General features: G+C 38.4%; 1 protein-coding gene across 9 annotated transcripts in view; it reads left to right on the forward strand.

The window, feature by feature from the left end:
• The window catches only part of KDM4C (lysine demethylase 4C), a 461,886-nt gene that overhangs the window by 397,407 nt on the left and 49,132 nt on the right, over positions 1–15,347 (forward strand). For all 9 annotated transcript variants that reach the window (XM_038401809.2, XM_043514911.1, XM_043514910.1 and 6 more), the window contains one exon: positions 13,618–13,803. In XM_038401809.2, coding sequence (XP_038257737.1) covers positions 13,618–13,803 — 186 coding nt within the window. The remainder of the gene's footprint in view (positions 1–13,617; positions 13,804–15,347) is intronic.

A 15,347-nucleotide genomic window follows, 5' to 3' on the forward strand; every position in this document is an offset into this window, starting at 1 on the left:
CACCTGAAATTGCAAGCCCATTAGCAAGAATTTTTCATGCATCTGTAAACTCAGGAATAGTACCGAATGATTGGAGAATTGCTAATATAGTTCCTATTTTTAAGAAAGGAAAAAAAAGTGATCCCGGTAACTACAGGCCAGTTAGTTTGACATCTGTAGTATGCAAGGTCCTGGAAAAAATTTTGAAGGAGAAATTAGTTAAGGACATTGAAGTCAATGGTAAATGGGACAAAATACAACATGGTTTTACAAAAGGTAGATCGTGCCAAACCAACCTAATCTCCTTTTTTGAAAAAGTAACAGATTTTTTAGATAAAGGAAATGCAGTGGATCTAATTTACCTAGATTTCAGTAAGGCATTTGATACCGTGCCACATGGGGAACTATTAGTTAAATTGGAGAAGATGGGGATCAATATGAACATCAAAAGGTGGATAAGGAATTGGTTAAAGGAGAGACTGCAACGGGTCCTACTGAAAGGCGAACTGTCAGGTTGGAGGGAGGTTACCAGTGGAGTTCCTCAGGGATCGGTTTTGGGACCAATCTTATTTAATCTTTTTATTACTGACCTTGGCACAAAAAGTGGGAGTGTGCTAATAAAGTTTGCAGATGATACAAAGCTGGGAGGTATTGCCAATTCGGAGAAGGATCGGGATATTATACAGGAGGATCTGGATTACCTTGTAAACTGGAGTAATAGTAATAGGATGAAATTTAATAGTGAGAAGTGTAAGGTTATGCATTTAGGGATTAATAACAAGAATTTTAGCTATAAGTTGGGGACGCATCAATTAGAAGTAACGGAAGAGGAGAAGGACCTTGGAGTATTGGTTGATCATAGGATGACTATGAGCTGCCAATGTGATATGGCTGTGAAAAAAGCTAATGCGGTTTTGGGATGCATCAGGAGAGGCATTTCCAGTAGGGATAAGGAGGTTTTAGTACCGTTATACAAGGCACTGGTGAGACCTCACCTAGAATACTGTGTGCAGTTCTGGTCTCCCATGTTTAAAAAGGATGAATTCAAACTGGAGCAGGTACAGAGAAGGGCTACTAGGATGATCCGAGGAATGGAAAACTTGTCTTATGAAAGGAGACTTAAGGAGCTTGGCTTGTTTAGCCTAACTAAAAGAAGGTTGAGGGGAGATATGATTGCTCTCTATAAATATATCAGAGGGATAAATACAGGAGAGGGAGAGGAATTATTTCAGCTCAGCACCAATGTGGACACAAGAACAAATGGGTATAAACTGGCCACCAGGAAGTTTAGACTTGAAATCAGACGAAGGTTTTTAACCATCAGAGGAGTGAAGTTTTGGAATAGCCTTCCAAGGGAAGCAGTGGGGGCAAAAGATCTATCTGGCTTTAAGATTCTACTCAATAAGTTTATGGAGGAGATGGTATGATGGGATAATGGGATTTTGGTAAGTAATTGATCTTTAAATATTCAGGGTAAATAGGACTAATCCCCTGAGATGGGATTTTAGATGGATGGGATCTGAGTTACCCAGGAAAGAAATTTCTGTAGTATCTGACTGGTGAATCTTGCCCATATGCTCAGGGTTTAGCTGATTGCCATATTTGGGGTCGGGAAGGAATTTTCCTCCAGGGCAGATTGGAGAGGCCCTGGAGGTTTTTCGCCTTCCTCTGTAGCATGGGGCATGGTTGACTTGAGGGAGGCTTCTCTGCTCCTTGAAGTCTTTGAACCATGATTTAAGGACTTCAATAGTTCAGACATGGGTGAGGTTTTTCATAGGAGTGGGTGGGTGAGATTCTGTGGCCTGCGCTGTGCAGGAGGTCGGACTAGATGATCAGAATGGTCCCTTCTGACCTTAGTATCTATGAATCTATGAATCTTGGGCTCCATTAACACTTGTAGAATTGTGTCAGTTTATCTTATCTGAGGATCTAGCCCATCAAGTTTGTCATCCTACAAGTTCAAGATACAACCTCTGATGGAAGTTGTGTCCAATATTTAGATAGTATTTAGCTTAATTTTACCCAGGAATTGCTTTTATCCTGATAAACCATCAGCCATTAATTTAAAACCTGGGTGTACTTAACAAAAATGTTTATTTCCAGAAAACAAAGTACTATTTAAACAAAACGAAAGACAATTAAAAATATTTGCTGAATGTTGCCTACTTTTGGCTCTTTTCTTCATAAAATCTTTCAAATTAAAAGGTATGTATAATAATAGAATGAAAATGTATTCCATGCAGTACAGTCTGAAGGATTCAGTTTAACTTGAATAATTTGAACCTGGTTCTTTAGCTCAAGTTGTAGCATCTCATGCTTTCAGCTCTGGAGGTTCCCAGTTCAGTTCCTAGGGTCAATCAAGATGGCAACTGTCATACATGTGCATTTTGGGGGAGGGATAGCTCAGTGGTTTGAGCATTGGCCTGCTAAACCGAGGGTTGTGAGTTCAATCCTTGAGGGGGCCATTTAGGGATCTGGGGCAAAAATTGGGGATTGGTCCTGCTTTGAGCAGAGGGTTGGACTAGATGACCTCCTGAGGTCCCTTCCAACCCTGACATTCTGTGACTTTTTTTTCTTTTCTTCTAATTTTATATAAACAATTGCTGTCTCTCTCCCTCTCTTCCTTTCTTTTCTATAAATGTGAGAAATTCGTAGTCTCTTCCTATGTCTCAACATGATAAATGAACTAATTTAAAATATTTTCCATGCCTCATCTGTCCACTCCACAACCTGTCAATGAGCTTGGATTGGGAGCTTTCATGTCAGTAGTCCACAGCGAGCACTTGTATTATTTTGAAATAAGAATGTTGTTTCCATGACAAATTTAGAACTTTTTGGAACTGTGCTGATATCCACATACTTTCAGATTTATGTAAGACAAATGATGCTTTTATTAAATTTCTAAGGCAAGGGGTCCTTTGTTTGCTTGACCATAATAAAACCCTTGTATTGTTCTTTTTCCTTTTTTGGTCTTTCAGGTAGATAGCAATTAGGGAAAAGCAAAAGATGGAGAGACACATTAGAAATATTGAACTTTATTTTAAACATTAAGCTTTTATTATTATTATTATTATTTATTATTATTTTTAGTGTCATTTTTTTACTGTAAAAGAACAGTTAATGTATTTAAATTTACGGAGCGAAGTGATTTGGCAAATGTTTATAATGGCTTAGAACTGTAAGATATACATCACCTTGTTCTGCAACAGGCTCAGATTTTTCTGTGTATTTACTTAGTGGAGTTAATACAGGAGTGTGGGATGGGAGAAAAGACTTGGAAAACACTTACTGTTTTTGAGATGCTACAGGCTGGTCATTTTGGATTTGTTGAACTTTTTACACTTAATAAAGTATGTTAATGTGCCTTTAGGGGATGCCATAACTTTGCTATTCTGCCTTATCACCCTGACCTGCTTAAATAACACAATGCTCCGGTGAGGTATCACATTAAAGTTGATTCTAGTTAAAAGTGGATTTTGACTTTTTGCCAAACACTGCACAATTGTCAGTAAGTTAAATGGTCCCATAAGCTTTTTAACACTCAAGGTTTCCAAACAGGCTGAAATACGAAGCTTGTTTAAATATTTTCCCAAAGAATCTTTTTTGTTTTTATATAACTCTTTCCCTCTTGGAACTGGAATAGCCCTTTCCTCCCTGGATTTGACATCTGTACTCATATGGACATTGTTATTAGCATAGGTGTGACTTACATTGGCCCCCTCTACAGTAAGTTGAGCCAGGTGATTCTTGGCTAGTGGCACAACCTCACTAAACCGTGGCTATCCCTCTCGTATATTATAATGTTCTGCCCACAATAGCCCCCCTTCAACAGAGAATACGCCATCAAGCAGCTGCGTCCCAGTCATTGCCAATGTACTTCACATACGTAACATTTTCCTTCCCAGAGGCAGAGTGCATTCACCTACGTAATTGGCCATGACCTCTTCTTGCCCAGAGCACAGGGACTCAAGTCCATGCCCATTTCCAAATGTTTTAAGACACAAGGCAGCACATTGCTGTCATGCCAGTGGGCAAGCCTCAAGGTAGATGAAATTTTGATACAAGTACTTGTATCATCATTAGAGGTTTCTGTTCGAGCTTGACAAGATTCCTGTTTCTAAATATTTGAACGTGCAGGTCTTAAATGCTACTTTGTCTGTCTCAGGACTGTTTCCATCTGTGCTGGTGGGTGTATTTTTTTTTAATTTAAATTATCTCTTTTGAGTTTTTGTAGGGAAAAAAAAGAAAATGTTTATCTTTTTAGCTTATTGATATCAGCCTGCAGGCTAGCTGTTCTCAGAAGGATGGAAAGTATATTGGTTAAGAGATGCAGGCACCTATTTTGTGATAAAGAATTTCTTTGCATTTTTTCCCAGTAAAGTAAATTGCTTGCAGGATATTGCTAAGAATGTAATCCTTTCAGTGCTGCATCTCAGTAGATATAGTTTAAACTGCTTTCTCTTATTACAGAGTTAAGTTTTGTGGGTGTATGTGGGTGTTTTTCTGCAACTATATCATCTGCAGAAACATTGACTTCCCATGTAACAAATATAAGTAACTAGATTTCTTGTCTGACCAGTGCTTTATATTAAAATGCAGTTGAAGTCCAAAAATGGCCTGGAAAAACAATGGCACTCCATACCAAATTTTACAAGTCCTAGAAGATCCCAGGATCCCTTCTCTACAGGAATTATTCATACCCAAAAGTCATAAGTAGTATTTCCACCACCCTTGAGAGGTGTTAGGAATCGCCCCTTTAATTTCCAACATTTTAATTTCCAACAGGCTACATAGGAGTCCTTCTGGAGAGAGGGCAACTTTAAATTTAGCACTGCACTCCACAGCCACCACACTGGTGGTGACTGCATCAGAGATGCACTGAACAGATGCATAATCTGGTTGCTTCGGCATAACCCCCACCCAGTCAGTACAAAAATGGCCTGGCCCCCTGGTTGCTTTACCCCTGCAGTCTCCCTTTATATAAAATTTATCACACATGGAGCTTCTGTGTTGAGTAAGAAGAAGCACTTTAATAAATAAAATTTCTTCCTGAAGGATGTTAAAAGGAAATTATATCCAGCCTCCCTTATTTGCCTTGTTACGAATGTGCTCTTTTGGCACCAATGTCAATCATGTTTGGCTTTCATTTCATAATGCTGCAAGTTTCACCTAAAACAGGCATGATGCTACTTTTAAATGTCACCTTTTAGTGTTGTGTTTAATTCATTTCTATGGTGTGATGCTGAAATGAAAGGAGAAAAATGACAAGGAAATAATGAAGCAAGAAAGGCAAATGTAATATTTCAAAGCCACATCTGGCAAAGAGATGTAGTTTGTCCTGTAGTAAAAATATATTTGAAAATATATAAAAGGAGACTATAGTTAAGCTGAAATCATAACCCTTTCCTTTTAAAGTAATAGCTCACAGCCACATATTCATATTTCAGTAAGCAAACTGAATAGGAAGTGGGCAAGGGAAGCAGTTGGTAGTGACCGAGTTCTTACAGAAGCACCTGATATAGATTGCATTTGGAGAAAACTGTGTTCGTTGACTGGCTACTAGGAACAAATAAATTATAAATGTTGTGATTCTACTTTTAGAAAAGGAGTTTTAGTGATTTATCAATTTATATTTTCCTTTTGGTATTTGGTGGTGCTTCAACATAAACTATTTATGCAGAAAGTTGTGTAGATGTCTGTGCGTACGATGAACTTATCAAAGGTTTTGTCCACTCCTATATAAGGAATATAAAACACTGGTGTACTTGCTGAGTATGCTGGGCAGATTATGTAAATGAAGGTTAACAGTACTGATCTCTGCCTATTTTGGGGGTCCTGGGGAAGCTCACACAAGCCCCCTTGTTAAAATTCTGGCAGTAGTGTTGGGGAATTTCTCCATTTTGGATGGTGTTGCTTTCTAAATCATCCCTGCCAGGGACAACTTAAAAAATACTTCCGGAAGGAACAGTTTATTGTTTTTGGAATTCATCAAATTGTACCAAACTGCAAGAATATTTTTTAAAATCCACAGAAGTTTACTTCCATTGATCTGAGAGGATCTCAGCTAGAATAGTGATTGGCACCAAAATAAGACAACCTGGATTGATTGTTGGACAGAGAGAGCATCCTACAAAGTTTCTTTCTTTCCCCACTCCTCTATTTCCAGTTACAAAAGTTGATCAGTATGTGATGTATATTTTTAGGAAGATTCCCTTAGCATAGATTATTTTTGCTTATTTTATAATATGTAGTAAATTCCATTTCACAAATTGCTGCTTCTTGCCAAAGCATAGAAATGTTTGGAAAAAATTAATAATCCAAATCATTATTTAAAAAAAAAACACGTTAACCTCCACTTAGTCTGTTTAAGTCCCTGCCCTCAGAGAGCATGTTACTGTTTAATTCATGATCCTGCTAGAGACTGGGATTTTGTTTTGTAAATATTAATCTCTTTGGGGAAAGCAATATCAAATTGTTTATATAAGGATGCACAAAATTCAATATGTAAACTATGAGCAAGTTTTGGTCTGAAAAATACTGGCATCTTTCCCTCCCCCTCCCCCTCCCTCCCCCGGCCATTCTTTTAAATCCATTCTATCTCTCTGCATTTGGAGTCTACTGATATTAAAGAACTGTTCTGTGATTATGAAATCCATTTACCTCAGAACACTTTTTTTTATTTGGGGGGCAAAGAGAAGCATCTACAAAATCTCAGTCAAATATCAATGCATTATTCTGTCCCATATTCTTAATCTACAGTTATATAAACAATTTTATTTATTCTCTATTTGATATTGCATCTGGATCTGTGATTAAAATTGATCCTCAGCCACTTTTCCCCATGCTTTTTACTTTGTAAAAATATCTAGCAAACATTAAATCATAATGATATTCTTCAGAGGTATCTAAGAAACTGAATGTGCTTTACCAGATAAGAACAGTCTTACTTTACCCTTACGGGAACATTACAATAGTGAATTACTATAGCTATCCAATGAATGTTGAGTCAGCATGAATGCATTTCAATAAATGTGTTATTATTTCTGGCAAACTGAAAATGCAGAGGTTTACTGTGTTGATGAGGAATCTGAATTTGAAATACCTGGTGCAAATCCATTATTTTGTTACCTTTTGTCATTTTTCATCATCTCCATATTCATATGCTCAGGTTAATTTAAATTTGGTTTAAATTCCTTAATTTTCTTACAACTTTGGAGTATACAACTATGCACTCTAAAATATGTTAGATCTTATTTTCTCAGGTGTATCTTTAACCAGATGTAATCTCTGATTTATCACTCTAGCAAACCTTGAGACTATCCCTTGAACCCACCAGTTCCAAAAGGTAGGAAACATCAGACCTGTAATACAATCAATCTTAAGGAGAATTTTCAAAACCCTGCACAGTGAGGGCAAGATTGTTGGTTGCCCTGTATGCTCATGCAGAGAAATATGGGAATGTACGGCATTCCCTTACTCCCTACACTGGCTACCCACACTGTACACTATGTGCCAGCTGAAGCAGCTGAGCCAGCACAGAGGTGGCAGAAATCTGTGCCAGGTATAGGGCTGGAATAGACTACTTCCCCGCTAGTGAGGTGAAACAAGAGACTGAATTGTGACCAAGGCCAGATTTACACCTTACGCGCCCCGAGGCACAGCATCTTCAGTGCCACCCCTGCCTACAGCTGACCTTTGTGTTTTCTGTAAAAATAAAAAATGAAACTTTTAGCCCACTTTTAACTTTTAGGTGCCCCTTGGCACATGCTTACTGTGCCTAACTGGAAATCTGGCCCTGATTGTGACTCTGAGTCAGAGAGAATCTTCGCAGGAAAAATACTACTAGGCTTTGAAGGATTAGCTTTTTGGGGTAAATGTCAGTTACACTGTACACACACAATCCAACAAAAAATTTTCTTCCATCAATGATGATCTAAATTGACAAAATAAGCAAAATAATAAAAATGCGTCCTGAAAACCATTTAGAGTTTGATTTAAGGATATTACTTCATATATTTTGAAATGTGATGCTATCAATATGTGTTTTAATGATTACAAAGCTTTAACTTTTTGAATCTCAGTGCCTACTGTCGTTAAGTAATTATTGTACGACCTCCCCCTGGTCTCTCCCCCATGATTTCCCACAGCTATGAAAATTTAATTTGATAAAAATACTTAAAATAAACATCAATATTATCTGTCAAGATTATATTTTTAAAAATGAATTCTGTTAAACTTAATTATTATCATCATTGGTTACACTCAGGTTGGTTAATATCACGCTCAGGTATTAGGTTTGTGCACACAAATATGGGGGAAGCCCAGGCAGTGGGAGTATGCATCTTGGGCCTTGTCCTGTGGGGTGCCAAGGGTATTTCTGCAGCATGCAAGATAAGGCCCAATTTGTGTAATGCACGTATTTTACAGAAAATCTCGCCCTCAAAGAATAAATAAGCAATCTCAGTCTTTGCATTCTTGTGATCCACCTCTTCCTTCCTAGCAGTTCTGGTTTCCTTTCTCTGTTTTTCTCTGCCGATCATCCTGTTTTTTTTCTCTGAAAGAATTTCTGTCTTTTTTAAATTCTATTTTCTTATAATTCTTTTGAAATATAGAATAATACGAAAATACACACTCTATGTAATGAACATACAGTGGGAAAAGGTTACTTGTAGGAAAGAAAAAAACACACTGCAGCCACCATCCACTAAAGCCCAGAGTTTATAAGTGCTTATAAGGAATAAATTATCAGGAAGAGTTTTGGGGAGGAAGCTATTACCAACAGGTGTCACAGAGAGCACTGTTCAGTTTATAACTAACATCTAATATGTACCAGTTCACTATTAACTTCTTGTATAAGGTTCCAAATCACTAAGGGGAGAAAATTATCATTTTCTCTACTTTTTTTGTTAGCTAAATATGGAGTATTAAATAGCTCTTAGGGCCTACATTTTTTAAATTGCATGCACATTTTCTCCTGTCCAGAACTGTGGACACGCTGCCTGATACACATGTGTAAATCAGGGATTTTCTCATGCCCATGCCTGTTCACTTGCATTACCTCAACTTGTATTTGTGCCTTTTTCAAAATGTATGCTTCAGTGTGTGTCTGCCATCTTGAGCTGAGCAGTATCAGAAATATCCAAAAGTTACTACAATATAAAGGACATAGCATCTTCAAAATCATAAGAAATTTATCTTATGTTATATATCAGCCTTAGTACCTTTCAATTATGCCTTCTGAGAGAGATCTAATCCTTAGACTATGAATTGTTTTTGTATGTCGTAGGTTCAGGAAAAAAGATAGATCTTCTCTCCCTAAGTATACAGTAACTCTCCCATCTCTTTCTAATCTTATCCATGATTCCTTTTCATACCTGAAGGAAAAATAATAATAAACCATCAGAGATAAGTGTGTCCTTGGAGTTAATTGGTATAATACATGCCTTCTCTTGATTCAGCAATAAAGTGGACACACCTCATTGTTAGGAATACAATAAGCTTTTTTTTTTTTCAATTTGTTCATATAATTCTAAATCTGCACTACCCACTTACTTAGGGCCAGATTTTTGTCTCAGTTACACTAGTGTAAATCCTGACTAACTTCACTTAAATTAGTAGTTACTAAGATTTACACCAGTATAACTGAGATCAGAATCTGCTCCTTAATACTTTGCAAGTTTATTTTCTTAAGGCCTTCCCCTTACTTGCAATGACCAAGCATAGCATATGCACTGTAGTTTCCAGCATTTTTGAATGATGAAGGGAAGAGTTTTCTTAAAAAAGCTTTTGAAATTGTTCCTGGAACTCTCGTATGAATGGGCTTTTTCACCAGTTTTCTAGTATTCTCTAGTCGGAGCTAAGTAAATAATACTGTGAGAAATAGCCCCCCCCCCCTTTTTTCAGTATTTCAGTGTGTCCACATTAGTATATTAAGGGATCAAAAACAGGGGAAGAGGTGAACCTCAGTGAATTTTTAAACCTAAAAAATAGTTTGGGTAAAGTTCTTAATTTAATCTGTATTGATTTGGCCATGTCTACTGATATCTCAGCCTCTACACCCTTCTTTTGGATCTCTTTTGACTTTATCATTTGGCTATTATCCTGTCCCAATGTCTCTGTTTTCCAAAGCACGTTTCCAAATCCTCCTGAACTTGTGGGGTCAGAGTTCTCCCATGTCTTTCATTTCATGTTTCTCAACTCTTCCACTTCTTGAAGCAGAGAGAGTTTGGCAAACCATGTGACTCATGTTACGTAGAATAGCTAATTTTAATTCAACCCTTTTTTGATGCATGAACCAATTAATTACAGTAACTCCTCACTTAACATTGTAGTTATGTTCTTGAAAAATGCAACTTTAAGTGAAATGATGTTAAGCGAATCCAATTTCCCCATAAGAATGAATGTAAATGGGGGGGGGTTAGGTTCCAGGGAAATAGTTTTTTGCCATACAGTACAGTATAGTGCTATAGTTGGGAGGTGCCCTCGCCTTACTCCACACAGGCACAGCCCACTGGCACTGGAGACAATCAGGCAGGCAAGGAGGCTGAAGGTGTTGTAAGCTAGGAGAAGAACATTGCACAGCAGCAGCGGCAGCTTCCCCTACTCTACAAGCACCAGGGGTGGGGGGGGGGCCTCAACCCTTGGCCTGCCCACTCCACCCCTTCCCCCAAGTCCCCGCCCTTAACCCGCCTCTTCTCCCCCCCCATACTCGGCATGCCGCATCCTCACTCCTTTCCCTTCCCTCCTGTCTGCAGCAATCGGCTGGCTTGCGGCATTCAGGGGGCAAGAGAGAGGAGGGAGGAGCGAGGACTCAGCGTGCAGCCTCCCCCCTCCCTCCCCTGCCTCCTGCCCATGGCAATCAGCTGGTTTGCAGCATTTGGGAGGCTGGGGAGAGGGGGGGAGCCTGCGCGCTGAGTCCTCGCTCCTCCCCCCTCCTTCCTGAATGCTGCAAGCCAGCTGATTGCCCTCGGCAGCAGGCAGCGGGAGGAGGGGGAAGGTGCTGATCCACGGGGTCTGCCGGCAGGCATGAGGTGCTGTGGGGGGAGCTGATAGGAGAGCTGCCAGCTGTGGACAAAGCAGGCAGCCAAACGACATTATAGCGAAGCATTGCACAACTTTAAATGGAGCATGTTATGTAATTGAGCAGGGATGTAAGATTGAAACAACGTTAAGCGAGAGGACGTTAAGTGGGGAGTTACTGTATAACACTATGTACTTTCTGAGTTAATTATTTTCTTTGTTTTGCATAGGACATTTTTACAAACATATACAATAGTTCATCTTATAATTTCTTAGTGTCTTGGTTCTTGTTACCTTCCTCAAATGCTGACATTTGGTGTGGATGGTATAGGTGAGGCAGGTAGTGCTGCTTATACGTACAGTTGCCCAACACTTCAAATTATAAGACCCTTTATTCAATTAGTTAGAACTTGCCAAATTTTAACCATTTGGGCACAAATGCCAGATTTCTAATTGAGCTGCTGCTGCTTTTTTTAAGTTTCAGCAATAATGGTGTAGCCATTTCAGAGAACAAGATGAAGGAAAATACATTGTTATGCTCATGTTTAAAATATTCTTACAGCCACTCTGTTGAAAAGCTCTAGCACTTCCATGCTTACTAACAAGGATTTGAAATTTTTCAGGGTGACCTCCCTGTGTCAGGTGACCTTTTGCCATCCCCGTGAAAATCTGCCCATGTTTGGCTAAGTTGTAGGCCTCTGACAAATTCCACTTCACACATTCTCAGTAAAGGCTTAGTAGAGTTTGGCAGCTAAATTCTCTGGAGCATTTGCCATCCTCTCATACTTCTTACATGCCAACCAGACACTGGATGCATCATAGTCACAGAACAACTGAGCATGTTCCATTTCATATCAGCCAGGGGCTGAACAGGACTTTCCCTGCAATTGCTCCTCAAAGCTGGGGTTTGCTTAGATACTGGGCACCAGAACTGAGAGCAAGGAGACTGTCTCTCCTTTGCTCTCACTGCAACCCTTGCTGGTGCCCAGAGGGACAGGAGCAGAGTGATGGGATAGAAAGGCAAGAGCCGATGATGGGAGAAGATAGGAGCAAGTGGCAAGGACAGGAACTGTTGAGTGGGGTAGCATAGGAACAAAGGGGGCATGGGCAAAAGCTAGAGACTGGGCAGGAGCAGGAGTTGATTTTAGAGGCAGGCAGGTGCCAGAGAGGATAACAGTGGGAAGGAAGGGACAAGAGCAGTGACTTGGCAGGAGAATATAAGAGTGGAAAGGGACATAGATAGGCTTGAGGCACAGGGGGCAGAAGGCTCTGAAATTATTATAACACAGTCCCCTACTGAACATGTATCTCACCCCTGCTGCTGACCCTGTGGGGAGTCAGTACGATTACATAGCATGAAATTTTTGTTTTTCAATTTTTAAGTTTTTTAAGATTTGGGAAATTACATTAAAAGGGGTCTAATGAATTAAATAAGTAACTGGGGAGCATACTTGGGAGGTAGAAAATCCTGAGTGCTGATCCCATCACTATGCAGGCTTGGGAAAGTCATTAAAACTTTCTGTATCTGTTTCCCTCTCCATTTAATGTGAATAATAATACTTTCCTTGAAGGGGGAGTTAAATATTTGTAAAGCCTTTTGAAATCTTTGGATGAAAGGCTTATAAGACCAATGTATTAATTTTTCAGTGTTTTAGTCCTATGAGGCACTGAACATTATGGGTTCACTTCCTTATTCTGCTCATGCTTTGTATTCTAACTTTACTTGAGAGGATGACTTGAACCAACAAATTCACCACTCTGGCAGCCTTTGCTGTGACAGTTGCATAAGTTCAAGGCAATCCATCATACCATGCTGAGTTGGTGAAATCCACTGATGACACTTCAGTGAGTTGCTTTGTAAAAACTATTGGTAAAATTAGAGCAAAAGGAATCAGTACTTCAACACTATATAGTCAGATTGTGGAATTCACTACTGCTAAGGCCGTTGGGTAAAATAGTGTGAGTGATTTTAAAATATTATAATCATCAATAACATATTTCTTGTTTTATAAGCTATGATGAGGATAAGCAAGAAAGAGCTATATCCCCATGTGCAGTATTACACAATTGGCAATACATAGTAATGGAGTATTTCTCCATCTGACATATTGGTTATTGGCTATTTCTGGCAGTAGGATACCAGACTTCATGAACAAATTGTTTTATTCAGCGAGGCAGAGCCTGTGTCTCATTTCTCCCATCCCCCAATGCCTATTTTGAACACACAGGAACATAAAATGGTGTACGGAGTTTAGTTTTATTGTCACACATAATGGTTATTTTTGAAGAATTATATTAGCAGATTCTCAATTTGCTCACTTTGGGAGTAAGGGTTGATTTGTAGGGCAGTGCATGGGATTTAGAATCAAAATGATTAATAATGATCAACTACATATCCGATTCCCCACTATGGCATCAAAACCATTAACTCTTTGTATGTCCATAAAGAAGGACAAAAATGCTGACTTAAAGTTACAGCATATTGCAAGCTTAATTTGCAATTCAGAAAAGTTTGTTCTTTTTCAATACAGCTTAGCTGTAAAATGTAGTCAATAAAACGTGGAAATTAGCTAAATCACAGTAGTTTAGTTGACATTCTGTTCTATTTTGTTCATACAGAAATGTATCTTCTGCAGACAGAGAATGAAGAAGTTTTCCGGTGCCTGCATACAATGTTCTTATGGGCGTTGTCCAGCTTCCTTCCATGTTACCTGTGCCCATGCTGCAGGGGTGTTGATGGAGCCTGATGACTGGCCTTATGTTGTCTACATCACATGTTTCAGACACAAGATCAATCAGAATGTGGTAAGGAATTTTATCCTTTCTTTCTTTCTTTCTTCCTTTCTTTTTCTTTTTTTTTTTTTAAACAAAAAATAAAATATGCTGTGGATAGTCTTTGCGTTCTAAAAGTGTAATTAAGGCAGGAATTTACTTAGCTGTCTAGGGAAAATGAAGGAAGAAATCTATAAATGGCTTATGTTTAAAAGATTGCTTCATCTATATTCTTTTCATATACAGCAGGTCATTATATTTTGACAGTTTTTCCTTATGTCTGGAGCTTGGAGAAATGTTCGTACTCAAATGGTGGTTGATAGGCCTGGCATACTTTTCCATTAGGACCATTACAGTATGTATGGATTCACCACCACAATAAATCAATATAGTCTCCTTTTTTAAATTTTCAGGGTAGTACAAATACCCATATTTATTACAAAAATCCAGATTAAATATTATGAATATCCAATATAAAAATATTGCACATATAACATACTTATTCAGCATTCCCAATAAAACCTTGCAAATGTCCTTCCAAAATTTCAGTACTGACTGACAATAGTTATACAAAGTATGAGTAGAACTCCATATTCTTTGCGACAATGCCAGAAGTTTCCATCAATGCTGAGAAAGAACCTTTAATGTTAGCTGTGATGTATACTCCATTCACAATATTGTCATTAACTGTCTTGTAGATCTTAATGCATTTTGTTCCACTTTATTTCTGTCACTTCTAGTGGAGATGCTTAATCATTCTGTATTTTTTAAATTATATTTGAATTATTCCTTAACATTGTTCAGACAGAAGGAATACATAATAGAATCTAGGGATGGAAAACACGTATTTGATCATTTAATCCAGTGTTTTTCAACCTTTTCTTGTTGGTAACCCCCCATTCAAAGTCAAATTTTTTTCAGCCCTTCCTCCTTAGGTTTACTATGAACATAAATGTGTAATTGATAGCAATGATAAATCTATATAATCTGTTTATTTTGTGTTTTGAGAAGTTGACCGAGAATACTTGACCTCAAAGCAGACGGGTGTCCAGGAAGTGGATGAGCAAGATTTTGTTTGCTTTAGATTGTAATAACATTTTCAACACCAGAGAACCTCTCCGAATGCTTTCCTTGACACTCTTGGGGTTCGTGATCCACTAGTTTAGTCCATCCACAGCGAGTACAAGACTGGCCTTACAAAACATTTTCTGGCATTTTCTCCAGTATAGTTTTCAGTGTCTCAACCAATGGGACTGCCATCATTTTCCATGAAAGACTATTCTTCAGTCAAATAGAACTCTCTGTCAGGAAGATTTTTCTGTGGTCTAGGCTGAATATTCCTTTTATCAATTTCATCCTATTACTCCCAGTTATACCTCTTGTACCATGCTTATCAGTTCCTTTCCTTAAATGGTGTACAACTCTTTGAACAGACAGTCTATTCCTATCACCATCTCTTTGTAATTGCATAGTTTTTCTATAACTATTTTGTTGTCCAGCTGTACCGAAAGAAGGACAGGAGACACTTGATATGGATTTAATCAGACTGCAACGTTATTATTAGATGTTTGGGACTA

The sequence above is a fragment of the Dermochelys coriacea genome, chromosome 5 (assembly GCF_009764565.3).
Source record: "Dermochelys coriacea isolate rDerCor1 chromosome 5, rDerCor1.pri.v4, whole genome shotgun sequence".
Lineage (NCBI taxonomy): Eukaryota > Metazoa > Chordata > Testudines > Dermochelyidae > Dermochelys > Dermochelys coriacea.